The sequence below is a fragment of the Scyliorhinus canicula genome, chromosome 3, assembly GCF_902713615.1.
Source record: "Scyliorhinus canicula chromosome 3, sScyCan1.1, whole genome shotgun sequence".
NCBI lineage: Eukaryota > Metazoa > Chordata > Chondrichthyes > Carcharhiniformes > Scyliorhinidae > Scyliorhinus > Scyliorhinus canicula.
Window position 1 is genome coordinate 9,398,081 of NC_052148.1, and position 15,257 is coordinate 9,413,337.

Sequence of the window (15,257 nt, forward strand, 5' to 3'; positions counted from 1 at the left end):
AGACCGGGTTCCAGTCCCTGACCCCAGTCAGACCGGGTTCCAGTCTCTGGTCCCAGTCAGACCGGGTTCCAGTCCCTGACCCCAGTCAGACCGGGTTCCAGTCCCTGGTCCCAGTCAGACCGGGTTCCAGTCCCTGGTCCCAGTCAGACCGGGTTCCAGTCCCTGGTCCCAGTCAGACCGGGTTCCAGTCCCTGGTCCCAGTCAGACCGGGTTCCAGTCCCTGGTCCCAGTCAGACCGGGTTCCAGTCCCTGATCCCAGTCAGACCGGGTTCCAGTCCCTGATCCCAGTCAGACCGGGTTCCAGTCCCTGGTCCCAGTCAGACCGGGTTCCAGTCCCTGGTCCCAGTCAGACCGGGTTCCAGTCCCTGGTCCCAGTCAGACCGGGTTCCAGTCCCTGACCCCAGTCAGACCGGGTTCCAGTCCCTGACCCCAGTCAGACCGGGTTCCAGTCCCTGGTCCCAGTCAGACCGGGTTCCAGTCCCTGACCCCAGTCAGACCGGGTTCCAGTCCCTGACCCCAGTCAGACCGGGTTCCAGTCCCTGACCCCAGTCAGACCGGGTTCCAGTCCCTGACCCCAGTCAGACCGGGTTCCAGTCCCTGACCCCAGTCAGACCGGGTTCCAGTCCCTGACCCCAGTCAGACCGGGTTCCAGTCCCTGACCCCAGTCAGTCTGGGTTCCGGTCCCTGACCCCAGTCAGACCGGGTCCCGGTCCCTGGTCCCAGTCAGACCGGGTTCCAGTCCCTGACCCCAGTCAGACCGGGTTCCAGTCCCTGACCCCAGTCAGACCGGGTTCCAGTCCCTGATCCCAGTCAGACCGGGTTCCAGTCCCTGATCCCAGTCAGACCGGGTTCCAGTCCCTGATCCCAGTCAGACCGGGTTCCAGTCCCTGATCCCAGTCAGACCGGGTTCCAGTCCCTGATCCCAGTCAGACCGGGTTCCAGTCCCTGATCCCAGTCAGACCGGGTTCCAGTCCCTGATTCCAGTCAGACCGGGTTCCAGTCCCTGATCCCAGTCAGACCGGGTTCCAGTCCCTGACCCCAGTCAGATCGGGTTCCAGTCCCTGATCCCAGTCAGTCTGGGTTCCAGTCCCTGATCCCAGTCAGACCGGGTTCCAGTCCCTGATCCCAGTCAGACCGGGTTCCAGTCCCTGATCCCAGTCAGACCGGGTTCCAGTCCCTGATCCCAGTCAGACCGGGTTCCAGTCCCTGATCCCAGTCAGACCGGGTTCCAGTCCCTGATCCCAGTCAGACCGGGTTCCAGTCCCTGATCCCAGTCAGACCGGGTTCCAGTCCCTGACCCCAGTCAGACCGGGTTCCAGTCCCTGATCCCAGTCAGACCGGGTTCCAGTCCCTGACCCCAGTCAGACCGGGTTCCAGTCCCTGATCCCAGTCAGACCGGGTTCCAGTCCCTGATCCCAGTCAGACCGGGTTCCAGTCCCTGGTCCCAGTCAGACCGGGTTCCAGTCCCTGGTCCCAGTCAGACCGGGTTCCAGTCCCTGGTCCCAGTCAGACCGGGTTCCAGTCCCTGGTCCCAGTCAGACCGGGTTCCAGACCCTGACCCCAGTCAGACCGGGTTCCAGACCCTGACCCCAGTCAGACCGGGTTCCAGTCCCTGACCCCAGTCAGACCGGGTTCCAGACCCTGACCCCAGTCAGACCGTGTTCCAGTCCCTGGTCCCTGTCCAGTGACCCCAGTCAGACCGTGTTCCAGTCCCTGGTCCCTGTCCAGTGACCCCAGTCAGACCGGGCTCCAGTCTCGGACCCCTGTCCAGTGACCCCAGTCAGACCGGGCTCCAGTCTCGGATCCCTGTCCAGTGACCCCAGTCAGACCGGGCTCCAGTCTCGGATCCCTGTCTCGTGACCCCAGTCAGACCGGGCTCCAGTCTCGGATCCCTGTCTCGTGACCCCAGTCAGACCGGGCTCCAGTCTCGGATCCCTGTCCCGTGACCCCAGTCAGACTGGGCTCCAGTCTCGGATCCCTGCCCAGTGACCCCAGTCAGACCAGTTTCCAGTCCCTGATCCCTGTCCCGTGACCCCAGTCAGACCGGGTTCCAGTCTCGGATCCTTGTCCCGTGACCCCAGTCAGATCGGGCTCCAGTCTCGGATCTTTGTACAGTGACTCCAATCGGTCAGGGTTTCTCAAAGCCCTCGTGTGTGCAGAGGGATTTACCAGAATTGTTTCTGGAATGAGGCTGTTTAATTACACAGGGTTACATAGAGAAGCTGGGATTGTACTTGTTGGAGCAAAGGATATTGAGGAGAGATTTGATTGAGATGTACAATTTATATTAGTTTAGATAAGATGGAAAGAAAATAAACTCTTTATTAGCTGATGGTGTGAGGACCAGCAAACACAGAATTCAGGTTTTGTGCAAGAGAATTGGGGGACAGTGAAATGAACATGTTAATGCAGTAATGTCCATAAGGTAGGTGGAAGCAGAAAGCTAATCAGTATCGGTACAGACAGCGAATGGGGAATGGGACTGAGTGGATCACACTGCAGAGAGCTAGAATGGAGTGCCGTTACAACTCTGACCTCTATCAGATCTCTCTCCCCCCCCCCCCCCCCCCCCCAAAACTTCTTTTCTGGGATGGAGAACATCTCCAACATCACAAATGTATCCGTGGGGCTGGAGTTTCTCATCCCTGGAACATTTCTCGTAAACACTTTCTGCATCCTCTCCAATACCTTCACATTCTTCCTGAAGTGTAGTGTCCGGAATGGGCACAATACCCAGTTGAGACTGAACCAGGGTTTTAAGCAGGTTTAACAGAACTTTTTTACATTTGGATGTTATGCCTCTATTTATAAAGCCAATTTAACCTTTATTCACTATTTGTTCGATCAGCCCCAACACCGTCAACAATTTGTGCACACATACCCCCAGGTCCCCCTGTTCCTACAGCCCCTTTAGAATTATCTGCATTATTTTATATTGTCTGTCCTGCCAAAGTGAATTGCTTCATACTTCTCTGCATTAAATTTCATCTGCCACATGTCTGTCCATTTCATCACCCTATATATGTTCTCTTGACGTTTATCACAATCCTCGCAGTTTGCAGTACGCCCAAGTTGTGTTATCTGAAAATTTTGAAATTGTGAGCTGTACTTGCAAATCCAGGTCATTAATACATATCAAGAAAAGCAGTGGTTCTAATACTGACCCCACTGTCAACCCCCATCATCCGATCCGGAAAAAACAGTTTATTCCTACTTTGTTTCCTATCACTCGGCCTTTTTGAATCCTTGCAGCCACTATCCCTTTTAGCCCATAGACTTTAACTTTGCTGGCTATTCTGTTCCGTGGTTTTGTATAAATTTCTTTTGGAAGGGCATATACACCACATCAACCACATTACCCTCATCAACCTTCTGTTACCTCATCAACAAACTCCCAACAAGTTAGTTGAACGTGATTTGCTCAAAGCAAATCTGTGCTGGCTTTTGTTAAATGTTACTTTGAACAAGGGTGTTGCATTTGCAATTCTCCAGGCCTCTGGCATCCAAGGAGACTTGGAAGATTATGGACAGTCTCACTTCCACATTTACTTCCCACAGTATCCTCAGCATCTGATCTGCTCCTGCTGTCTTATTAACTCAGATACAACCAGCCTTTTCAATACCACTTTAACTTGTAAGCCATCCATTCTTGACTACCTCTATCGCTCTGCCTTGGGCAGTATATTAATCGTTGATGAAGGCCGATCCATGTACCATCGCCATGTGCTATGCCTCCATCTGTAAATCCCATTTCTGGGCACTATTTGTTCCTGCTTTTCACCCCTTTCGCTGTTTATATCCCACAGAAAACCAGGATTCCTGTTTATGATAGCTGCCATTCATGTTCTCTTTTTGCTGCTCTTATTTATTTTCTTACTCCATTACCCTCCATGCAAAAGCACGGTATTCATCCGGGTTCTCACTTGTGCTATCTGTCATGTTATTCCCCTCTCCTGCTTCATCTTACTCTCCATCTCTTTTGTCATCCAGGGAGCTCTGTCTTTATTCCTCCTATCTTTCCCCTTGAAGGGGCCACCAAGGAAATTTGGCATGTCAGCTACGACCCTCACCAACTTCTCCAGATGCACCATAGAAAGCATTCTTTCTGGTTGTATCACAGCTTGGTATGGAGCCTGCTCTGCCCAAGACCGCAGGAAACTACAAAAGGTTGTGAATGTAGCCCAGTCCATCACACAAACCAGCCTCCCATCCATTGACTCTGTCTATAATTCCCGCTGCCTCAGAAAGGCAGCCAGCATAATTAAGGACCCCACGCACCCCGGACATACTCTCTTCCACCTTCTTCCGTCAGGAAAAAGATACCAAAGTTTGAGGTCACGTACCAACCAACTCAAGAACAGCTTCTTCCCTACTGCCATCAGACTTTTGAATGGATCTACCTCGTATTAAGTTGGTCTTTTCTCTGCACCTTGCTGTAACTGTAACATTATATTCTGCAGTCTCTCCTTCCTTCCCTATGTACGGTATGCATTGTTTGTACAGCATGCAAGAAACAATACTTTTCACTGTATACTAATACATGTGACAATAATAAATCAAATCCAATCAAATTGATGGAATGTACCGCGACTGTGTCCAAACTATCTCCTCTTTAAAGGTAGCCAATTGTTCTATTGTAGGTTTTACCTGTCGATCCTTGGTTCCAATTTACCTGGGCCGGATCCGTTCTCACCCCACTAATTCTTTATTTTTACTCTGGATTTTTCTGTGTCCTTTTACAGAGCCAACCTAAGCCTTGTGGTACAATGATTGCTGTCCCCGAAATGTTTCCCTGCTGGCCCGTGATCAACTTGGCCCACCACGTTGCTGAGAATCAGACCCCCAGCAATGCCTTCGTCCTCTTGACTGGAAATAAACTGATATCAAAAACTCTACCAAACACACTTTACAGACATTTCCTCCTGTCTGCCCTTCCACTATTACTGTCCCAGTCTATATTAGATCATTGAAGCTCCCCATTATGTATATCTTTCTCACTAACTGGTGGCCTATAGAAGAGACCCAATAGTAATGAAAAAAAATGAAAATCGCTTATTGTCACGAGTAGGCTTCAATGAAGTTACTGTGAAAAGCCCCTAGTCGCCACATTCCGGCGCCTGTCCGGGGAGGCTGGTACGGGAATCGAACCGTGCTGCTGGCCTGCTTGGTCTGCTTTAAAAGCCAGCGATTTAGCCGAGTGAGTATAATGGCAGCTCTATAATTTATTCACTCGACCACTCCTGTTCTTGACCATTACTCACCCACCCCCCACCACGTTCTTTCTTCCCTTGTGTTTCTTGAATACCTTGTTATCCTGGAATAGTTAGTCCCAGTGCTGCTCTTTTTTTGTACCAGGTCCTCCATTATAGCTACAATATTATCTTTTCACCTGGCTCCCTGTACCTGTAGCTCATCAACCTTATCTGCTGCACTCCATACATTCGAACACATGTACTATAAACTAAATTTAGTGCATTTCCTCTTATTCTGACCACACCATTTCTTACTCTCGCGCTATCAGTCTCCCCATCCCCCAATTCTTTGTGCACCTTGGTACCCCTTTCTGATATTACTTCCTGGTTCCCATCCCCTTGTCAAGTTAGTTTCAACCCTCCCCTAATAGCTCGAGCAAGCCACCCTGCAAGGACGTTGGCCACAGCCCAGTTCAGTATAGTCCTGATTTTCTCTGTTGTACATATTAATGCTTGTTGTCTCTGTGTTGTGTATGTTAAACATGTTTGATCTCTCCCTTCCTTGTCTTATTCCCCCTGTCTGCTTTATGCGTTCAGGTTGTAATGTTGGCCATCTTGTGTTTTTTTTTTAGGGAATTGTTTCCGATCTGGATTGGGAACGTAACCACTCGAATTACTGAAGAAGCATTGCGCACAATGTTTGAAAAGTGAGTCACTCAATTAGATGTCGGAGGCAACAAATTTTGGGTGGCAGTGGGTTTTGGGGGTTTGCCCCCCCCCCCCCCCCCACAAAATGTGATTATAAGGTCAATCCTAAAATCCCCAGTATTTCTGGGAGGAGGTGGCTTTGTCCCAGATTCTAGCTGAATACCGAATTGGTGCCCCACTTCAGCAAAATCTCCAGAGAATCATTCAGGAAGTCCTTGTGTAATCCTTTTTAAAAAAATTTAGAGTACCCAATCCATTTTTTCCAATTAAGGGACAATTTTAGCGTGGCCAATCCACCTAGTCTGCACATCTTTGGGTTGTGGGGGGCGAAACCCACGTAAACACGGGGAGAATGTGCAAACTCCACACGGACAGTGACCCAGAGCCAGGATCGAACCTGGGACCTCAGCGCCGTGAGGCTGCAATGCTAACCCACTGCTCCACCGTGCTGCTTGTCCATGTGTAATCCTGATGCTGGGTGAAGTGACATGGTGCCCCCAGACCTTATCTTGGAGTCTGTGCTTAAGGGTGGAGTGGGCAGTTTGGAGAAAGAGGCACTCTTTTTTTTTAAATAAATAAATTTAGAGGGTTTTTTTTTCCAATTAAGGGGCAATTTAGCGTCGTCAGTCCACCTACCCTGCACATCTTTGGGTTGTGGGGTGAGAATGCATACTGCACATGGAAAGTGATCCGGGGCTGGGATCCAACCTGGGTCCTCGGCGCCGTGTGGCAGTAGTGCTAACCACTGCGCCGCCCGGGGAAAGAGGCACTCTTTGCTGGCCGTCCCACCTTGGTGAAGCTTGTGACATGTCCTGATTAGAATGTGGTCAGGAAGGTGTTCAGCAAGAGGATCCTGCCGTTCTGGATGATCTGATGGATTCCTGAGTTTGAATCTCGGTTTGTTGTATGTCCATCACTGTTACCAGTCGCTTCTTTCTGTGGAGGAGGCCTGAGGCTGCTGCCTTCCTGTCTTCCCCTCCCAAGGAGGCACGTTTATAGGCCTGGGAAGTGGGTGACTGACTCCGTGTCACGGTCCAGTGTTTAATTTGTTGGAACTGGAGCCAGGGTTTGCTGAAAATTCTTTTCCGTGTTTCCACTGCAGTGTTGGAACCATACACAGCATCCGAATGCTTCAAGATCGCTTTTGTGCCTTCATTAACTTCACGACCAAACAGGGAGCGGAGCGTGCCATTGCGGAGTTACAGGTAATAGAGCATACTAATCTTTCCTGACCAGTGCACAGTGAGGAATGTACTCCTGTGTATTCCTGTACAAAATGGCTTGAGACTAAATTCCAAGGGAGAGGTGCATTACTTGTCAAATCTGTGAGCAATCAGCAATATTTATGTTTTGTTAAAAGAAGCAGTGGTCATCCCTCTGGAGTAAATTAGAATGTCCTCACCACCAGTGGGCACTCTAGTGATACAGTATGTACAGGATGGGTAAAGGCCCGAGTGATGTTTGTGGCTGGTCACGGGTGCCAGACAAGATAGCTTCAACCGAGGGACAGTCCTGGCTCGTTGCTACAAACTGTACCATGGGGTAACGAGGGTGGGGAAGGGGTTGGGGTGACTGGAGGGTGGGGGAGGGGTTGGGGTGATTGGAGGGTGGGGGAGGGGCTGGAGGGTGGGGGAGGGGTTGGGGTGATTGGAGGGTGGGGGAGGGGCTGGAGGGTGGGGGAGAGGTTGGGGTGATTGGAGGGTGGGGGAGGGGTTGGGGTGACTGGAGGGTGGGGGAGGGGTTGGAGGGTGGGGGAGGGGTTTGCTTGGAGGGTGGGGGAGGGGTTGGGGTGACTGGAGGGTGGGGGAGGGGGGTGGTGTGTTTGGAGGATGGGGGAGGGGTTGGGGTAACGACGGTGGGGAGGGGGTGGTGTGACTGGAGGGGCTTATGGGTGACTGAAGGGGGCGAGAGGAGATGGCGTTTGGGGAAGGAGGGGGTCTAGGGAACCATAGAAATGGGAGTAGACCACTGTCTCTGTTCTGTTACGCAGAGATCATGGCTGGTCTGCGAATAAAAAAAGGAACTGAGGGCAGATACAGGGGTTAGTTAGGGACTGGAGGGCGGGGAAGGGCATTGGCAGCCTGGTGGGGTGGGGGGTTCTCTGGGAACCAGAGGATAGCTGGACCTGAAGGATGGAGGACAGGAAGCAATGGGAGACGGGAATACCAGAGGAAGGCAGTGCAAAAGGAAAGACACTTTACTGTGAACTTGGACAGAATTACAATGAAAGATGTGCTTTGTTTGAAGGATGGACTGCTGTTTGATTTTAAGTCACAAAGTACATGAGGAGCAGAGTGCAACAGGACAAGAGACATAGCGATGGTCAGCATCAGTGGTTATAGGGTAAAGGGACAGGAGGTGAATCAGCAAGTGGAGCTTCCCAGATGTGGAAACACTGTTCAAGGTTGGAGTTCAGCGGTATCGAGAGCAAAAGAGGCCCTTGAACTTAGAGAGGAGTCAATAGCTGGAAAATGAAGTCATCAGAAGTGGAGAATAAGGAATTGCAGAAGAGATAGAGAGGACAAGAGCATCAGTAGCTGGAGATGGTGCAGCTAGCAGAAGTTACAGGAAATGCAGTTTGAAGTTGACTCTATGCCATGTCTGTATTTGCTGCTCCTCTGATTGTTCTCCCTCCTTTCCACAGGGTACTGAGCTTGAAGGAACCAAGCTGGTGATTCGCCATCCTGACAATAATTACAAAAACCTTGGAGCAGCCAAGTCAGCTGCCCCAGCCTTTAAACCTTCACTTGTGTAAGTAGCGCTCCTGCACCGTGCCCTCTGATGCTCCACCACCTCTCCGCTAGGGGCACATGGGATCTGACGCCCACTAGCAACATCGCTGATCCCACACATCCCTGCAATTCGTTCAAACCACCCACACATCCCCCCTCGCCCCCGGCGACTAACTGATTTCTCACTCCCACCTCCCATAGGGAGAAGGTGACAGTCCCACCCACCATCGAGTGCCATTTCTGGAGGAACATCGGCTGCGTCTAAGGGGACAAGTGCCGCTTCAGGCACATTCCGCAGCACAAAGGAGTGGACAGCAAGGCCTCACAGGATTAAATATCAACCAGGCGCATGTACCTTTATTTATATTTGACAAGAACCACCCAAGTCATGAAAACAAAGTGGTGCGCTGCCAGATAAATGACTGAGATAACTAATGGATCAGTGAACGGAGCGAGTGATGTTCAACGGAGCATGCTGCTGGGGCCTCGATTGCAGTGGGGCCTTTCCTGCAATCAAGTCTGCGAGAGGTGAACAAGAAAACTTTGAGTTGGAAAGTGAACCCGAGACGTCAACCTGCTACTTGGGCGGGGGGGGGGGGGGGGGGGGGGGGGGGGGGGGGGGGGGGGGGGAGCAGGAGTTACAGCAAAGGGTTCCACATCTGCAAGAGCAGGGTTTCCGGTGCTGTTTGTATGGAGAGTGATTGCACATTTCCCAAGACGCGCAGACCAGAGGTTTCGGACTGCAATGTGGTCGTCGTTTTTCCAATGGATCTCTGGAGAATGAGCATGAATCTGCAGGCATTGCAAGCCCTCTCCCCCACCCCACACCCCACACACACACACACCTCTGAGATTAAATGGTGTAGGCCAGGTGCCCTTTTGACAGGGAAGCCTTTCCCCTGGTTCGGCTCACAGCATGTTTATTGCCCTGCGTCTCGTCGTTTGGAGATTTGGGGGGGGGGGGGGGGAGGAAGGATGGTGGGATTCATAACCTGCCCTCCTGCTTGTGGGAGGTCTAACTGGGATTTGGTGCGAGTCCTTCTCCGACAAGGAAACAAGTGAATGGAATGCTACCTGGAGGCAGAGCTTTCCCAGCCTCCCTACAGAAACGGCGTTGCAGTTTCAATATTTCCCCTTGTGGAGTGTTGTCCTGGCTTGGTTACAAGTCCAAAATCATGAATGAACTCTTGGCGAGGGTGGAATCGTACTGTTGCTGAAAATATCGCCCTCCAGCACCGACACTGACGTGACAGTCGCTCTCTGCGGAATTGAGGGAGCTCTGTGATTTCGACACCCTCTCAAACTTCCCCTCCGTTCCTGGTGCGCTGAGGCTTTGAAGTTGAAAGTTGTCCTTGGAGCTGGCTCTTGTAGCTTGCTCCTGGAGACCATTTCCACCCTGCAATCCTGTCTTGCTCAACGCTGCCTCAGCTCCTGGACTTCATGTCGCTATGTTTTGCCGATTGATTCCATAAACCATGTCTAGAAATGTGTAAGGGGTGGGGGGGATGGTGAGGAAGGTTGTTTTGAACCTGCTGTCTGCTCCCTACTGTGCCATATTAGAGGCAGTGCACTCTGATGATTGTTTAAAATGTTGCACCCTGTAATAAATTCGCTGATTTTACCTTTTATAAAATGCACAATGCCTTTATATATTAAAAAGAAATCAAGTTTCTATAACCGGATATAAAATGATTTGAAGAAAATGAGCAGTGTCAGAGACTGCAGATATATGTCCGCATAAAATCCCAGTCTGTCTCTTGTATACTTTGTCTCTTCCTTTATCGGTCTTGGCTCCTGACTTGCACCTCAGCACCGCAGAGTGGGCCATGCAGTACACTGACGCATTGCTTATCCTGAGAATTTTCCCTGTTGTTCAGGCCAAATTCAGTTCACTTTAGACTTGATGGTTAAACAGGTTAGCATTGGTTAGTGAGGATGCTTCTAAAGTTGCTCACAAGAAAGGTTTTTTTTTGTTTAAAACCTGCTGGCTCACTTGGCTTTACAAAACTCCGTTAATGCAAAGACTTGGTCCCTTTTCCAATTGATTTTTTACTTGCCCTGTATGTTTCAGCCTGTCAGACCCCGTCTCCAATGCTCGCCTTCTCCCTGCTACCATCTCTGGGTGGTGGGAAGGCTACGTTCCTCCTGCTCAGATCTTGGCGTGTGGAAAGGAGATTGAATCAGTGCCATGATAAAAAATGGCTCCAGTTGAGGTGGGGAGGTGCTCAGTCCAGGCATGCGGCCTGCTCCGCCATGCAAACAGACCATGACTGATCATCTACCTCTTGCACTATTTTTTCCACTATCCCCATATCTATCTCTTGATGTCATTCGTATCCAGAAACCTGTTGATTTCTGTCTTGAACATGTTCAATGATTGAGCTTCCACAGCTCTAAAGAGTTAGCGAATTCGAAAGAATTCTAAAGGTACACCACTTTCTGGGGCAGCGCAGTGGTTAGCACTGCTGTCTCAGGTCGCTGAGGTCCCAGGTTCGACCCTTGCTCTGGGTCACTGTCCGTGTGGAGTTTGCACATTCTCCTCGTGTTTGCGTGGGTTTCGCCCCCACAACACAAAGATGTGCAGGGTAGATGGATTGGCCACGCTAAATTGCCCTTTAATTGGACAGAAATTAATTGAGTATTCTAAATTTAATAAAAAAAGATACACCACCTTCTGAGTGATGAAATTCCTCGTAATCACGGCCTTAAGTGACCTATCTCTTATTCGAAAATCCCCCTGGTTCTAGCCTCGCCAGGTGTAGGGAACGTCCTGTAATGCTGATTCTGCTCGACCTGTAAGAATTTGGTAAGTTTCAATGAGATCACCCCTCATTCTTCCAAACTCTGGAGAATACGGCTCCAATTTCCTCAATCGCTCCTCATGGGACATCCCAGGGATTAGACCGGTGAACCTCGGTTGCACTCCCTCTGTGGTAAATACATTTTTCCTTGGATAAGGAGACCAAAACTGCACTCAATCTTCCAGGTCAGGTCACATGGCAATTCTATACAACAGCATCAACACATCTTTCCTCCTGTGCTCCAATCTTCCTGCAATGAAACCCAACATCCATCTGCTTTCCTAATTGTTTGCTGCACCCACATTATTGCATTTATTGACTCCGGACGAGGACACCAGGTCCATTTGGGCAGCAACAGTCGGAAATGTCCCACCCATGTCTGGATTATTTCTGCCTTTCAGATTGTTCTGGCAAAGTGACTAACGTCACATATACTCACATTACAATCCATCTTTCCTATTTTTGTCCATTCACTTAGCCTGACCAGGTGGGGAGACGGTCAGTCCGTGCGGTGTCAGTGGGGAGACGGTCAGTCCGTGCGGTGTCTGTGGGGAGACGGTCAGTCCGTGCGGTGTCAGTGGGGAGACGGTCAGTCCGTGCGGTGTCAGTGGGGAATTGGTCAGTCCGTGCGGTGTCTATGGGGAGACGGTCAGTCCGTGCGGTGTCTGTGGGGAATTGGTCAGTCCGTGCGGTGTCTGTGGGGAGACGGTCAGTCCGTGCGGTGTCTGTGGGGGTCAGTCCGTGCGGTGTCAGTGGGGAGACGGTCAGTCCGTGCGGTGTCTGTGGGGGTCAGTCCGTGCGGTGTCAGTGGGGAGACGGTCAGTCCGTGCGGTGTCTGTGGGGAAAGGGTCAGTCCGTGCGGTGTCTGTGGGGAGACGGTCAGTCCGTGCGGTGTCAGTGGGGAGACGGTCAGTCCGTGCGGTGTCTGTGGGGGGTCAGTCCGTGCGGTGTCATGGGGGAGACGGTCAGTCCGTGCGGTGTCTGTGGGGAGACGGTCAGTCCGTGCGGTGTCTGTGGGGAGACGGTCAGTCCGTGCGGTGTCTGTGGGGAATTGGTCAGTCCGTGCGGTGTCTGGTGGGGAGACGGTCAGTCCGTGCGGTGTCTGTGGGACGGTCAGTCCGTGCGGTGTCTGTGGGGAGACGGTCAGTCCGTGCGGTGTCTGTGGGGAGACGGTCAGTCCGTGCGGTGTCTGTGGGAGAAGGTCAGTCCGTGCGGTGTCTGTTGGGAGACGGTCAGTCCGTGCGGTGTCTGTGGGGAGACGGTCAGTCCGTGCGGTGTCTGTGGGGAGACGGTCAGTCCGTGCGGTGTCAGTGGGGAGACGGTCAGTCCGTGCGGTGTCAGTGGGGAGACGGTCAGTCCGTGCGGTGTCTGTGGGGAGACGGTCAGTCCGTGCGGTGTACGTGGGAGACTGGTCAGTCCGTGCTGGTGTCTGTGGGGAGACGGTCAGTCCGTGCGGTGTCAGTGTGGAGACTGGTCAGTCCGTGCGGTGTCAGTGGGGAGACTGGTCAGTCCCGTGCGGTGTCTGTGGGGAGACGGTCAGTCCGTGCGGTGTCTGTGGGGAGACGGTCAGTCGTGCGGTGTCAGTGGGAGACGGTCAGTCCGTGCGGTGTCATGTGGGAGACGGTCAGTCCGTGCGGTGTCTGTGGGAGACGGTCAGTCGTGCGGGTCTGTGGGGAGACGGTCAGTCCGTGCGGTGTCTGTGGGGAGACGGTCAGTCCGTTGCGGTGTCTGTGGGAGCAGGTCAGTCCGTGCGGTGATCTGTGGGGAGACGGTCAGTCCGTGCGGTGTCTGTGGGGAGACGGTCAGTCCGTGCGGTTGTCTGTGGGGAGACGGTCAGTCCGTGCGGTGTCAGTGGGGAGACGGTCAGTCCGTGCGGTTTGTCAGTGGGGAGACGGTCAGTCCGTGCGGTGTCAGTGGGGAGGACGGTCAGTCCGTGCGGTGTCTGTGGGGAATGGTCAGTCCGTGCGGTGTCTGTGGGGAATTGGTCAGTCCGTGCGGTGTCTGGGGAGACGGTCAGTCCGTGCGGTGTCTGTGGGGAGACGGTCAGTCCGTGCGGTGTCTGTGGGGAGACGGTCAGTCCGTGCGGTGTCAGTGGGGAGACGGTCAGTCCGTGCGGTGTCTGTGGGGAATTGGTCAGTCCGTGCGGTGTCAGTGGGGAGACGGTCAGTCCGTGCGGTGTCTGTGGGGAGGGTCAGTCCGTGCGGTGTCTGTGGGGAGACGGTCAGTCCGTCTGGTGTCTGTGGGGAATTGGTCAGTCCGTGCGGTGTCTGTGGGGAGACGGTCAGTGCGTGCGGTGTCTGTGGGAGGCGGTCAGTCCGTGCGGTGTCTGTGGGCATTGGTCAGTCCGTGCGGTGTCTGTGGGGAGACGGTCAGTCCGTGCGGTGTCCTGTGGGGAGACGGTCAGTCCGCTGCGGTGTCAGTGGGGAGACGGTCAGTCCGTGCGGTGTCTGTGGGGAGACGGTCAGTCCGTGCGGTGTCTGTGGGGAGACGGTCAGTCCGTGCGGTGTCTGTGGGGAATTGGTCAGTCCGTGCGGTGTCTGTGGGGAATTGGTCGGTCCGTGCGATGTCTGTGGGGAGATGGTCAGTCCGTGCGGTGTCTGTGGGGAGACGGTCAGTCCGTGGTGTGGGAGACGGTCAATCCGTGCGGTGTCTGTGGGGAGACGGTCAGTCCGTGCGGTGTCAGTGGGGGTCAGTCCGTGCGGTGTCTGTGGGGAGACGGTCAGTCCGTGCGGTGTCGGTGGGGAGACGGTCAGTCCGTGCGGTGTCAGTGGGGAGACGGTCAGTCCGTGCGGTGTCAGTGGGGAGACGGTCAGTCCGTGCGGTGTCTGTGGGGAGACGGTCAGTCCGTGCGGTGTCTGTGGGGAGACGGTCAGTCCGTGCGGTGTCGTGGGGCATTGGTCAGTCCGTGCGGTGTCAGTGGGGAGACGGTCAGTCCGTGCGGTGTCTGTGGGAGACGGTCAGTCCGTGCGGTGTCTGTGGGGAGACGGTCAGTCCGTGCGATGTCTGTGGGGAGACGGTCATCCATGCGTGTCATGGGGAACGGTCAGTCCGTGCGTGTCAGTGGGGAGACGGTCAGTCCGTGCGATGTCTGTGGGGAATTGGTCAGTCCGTGCAGTGTCTGTGGGAATTGGTCAGTCCGTGCGGTGTCTGTGGGGGTGAGTCCGTGCGGTGTCTGTGGGGAATTGGTCAGTCCTGCGGTGTCGTGGGGAAAGGGTCAGTCGTGCGGTGTCAGTGGGGAGACGGTCAGTCCGTGCGGTGTCTGTGGGAGACGGTCAGTCCGTGCGGTGTCTGTGGGGAATTGGTCAGTCCGTGCGGTGTCTGTGGGGAGACGGTCAGTCCGTGCGGTGTCTGTGGGGAGACGGTCAGTCCGTGCGGTGTCTGTGGGGAATTGGTCAGTCCGTGCGGTGTCTGTGGGGAGACGGTCAGTCCGTGCGGTGTCAGTGGTGAGACGGTCAGTCCGTGCGGTTCAGTGGGGTCAGTCCGTGCGTGTCAGTGGGGAGCGGTCAGTCCGTGCGGTGTCTGTGGGGAATTGGTCAGTCCGTGCGGTGTCTGTGGGGAGCGTCAGTCCGTGCGGTGTCTGTGGGGAATTGGTCAGTCCGTGCGGTGTCTGTGGGGAATTGGTCAGTCCGTGCGGTGTCTGTGGGGAATTGGTCAGTCCGTGCGGTGTCTGTGGGGAGGCGGTCAGTCCGTGCGGTGTCTGTGGGGAATTGGTCAGTCCGTGCGGTGTCTATGGGGAGACGGTCAGTCCGTGCGGTGTCAGTGGGAGACGGTCAGTCCATGCGGTGTCTGTGGGGAGACGGTCAGCCGTGCGGTGTCTGTGGGGA

General features: G+C 53.6%; 1 protein-coding gene across 6 annotated transcripts in view; it reads left to right on the top strand.

Moving 5' to 3' along the window:
- Positions 1-9,236, top strand: part of si:dkey-33c12.4 (uncharacterized protein LOC560112 homolog) — an 82,772-nt gene extending 73,536 nt beyond the window's left edge. For all 6 annotated transcript variants that reach the window (XM_038793107.1, XM_038793108.1, XM_038793111.1 and 3 more), the window contains exons 15-17: positions 5,825-5,899; positions 7,003-7,105; positions 8,545-9,236. In XM_038793107.1, coding sequence (XP_038649035.1) covers positions 5,825-5,899; positions 7,003-7,105; positions 8,545-8,655 — 289 coding nt within the window. In that variant the 3' untranslated portion in view covers positions 8,656-9,236. The remainder of the gene's footprint in view (positions 1-5,824; positions 5,900-7,002; positions 7,106-8,544) is intronic.
- The last annotated feature ends 6,021 nt before the right edge of the window (positions 9,237-15,257 follow it).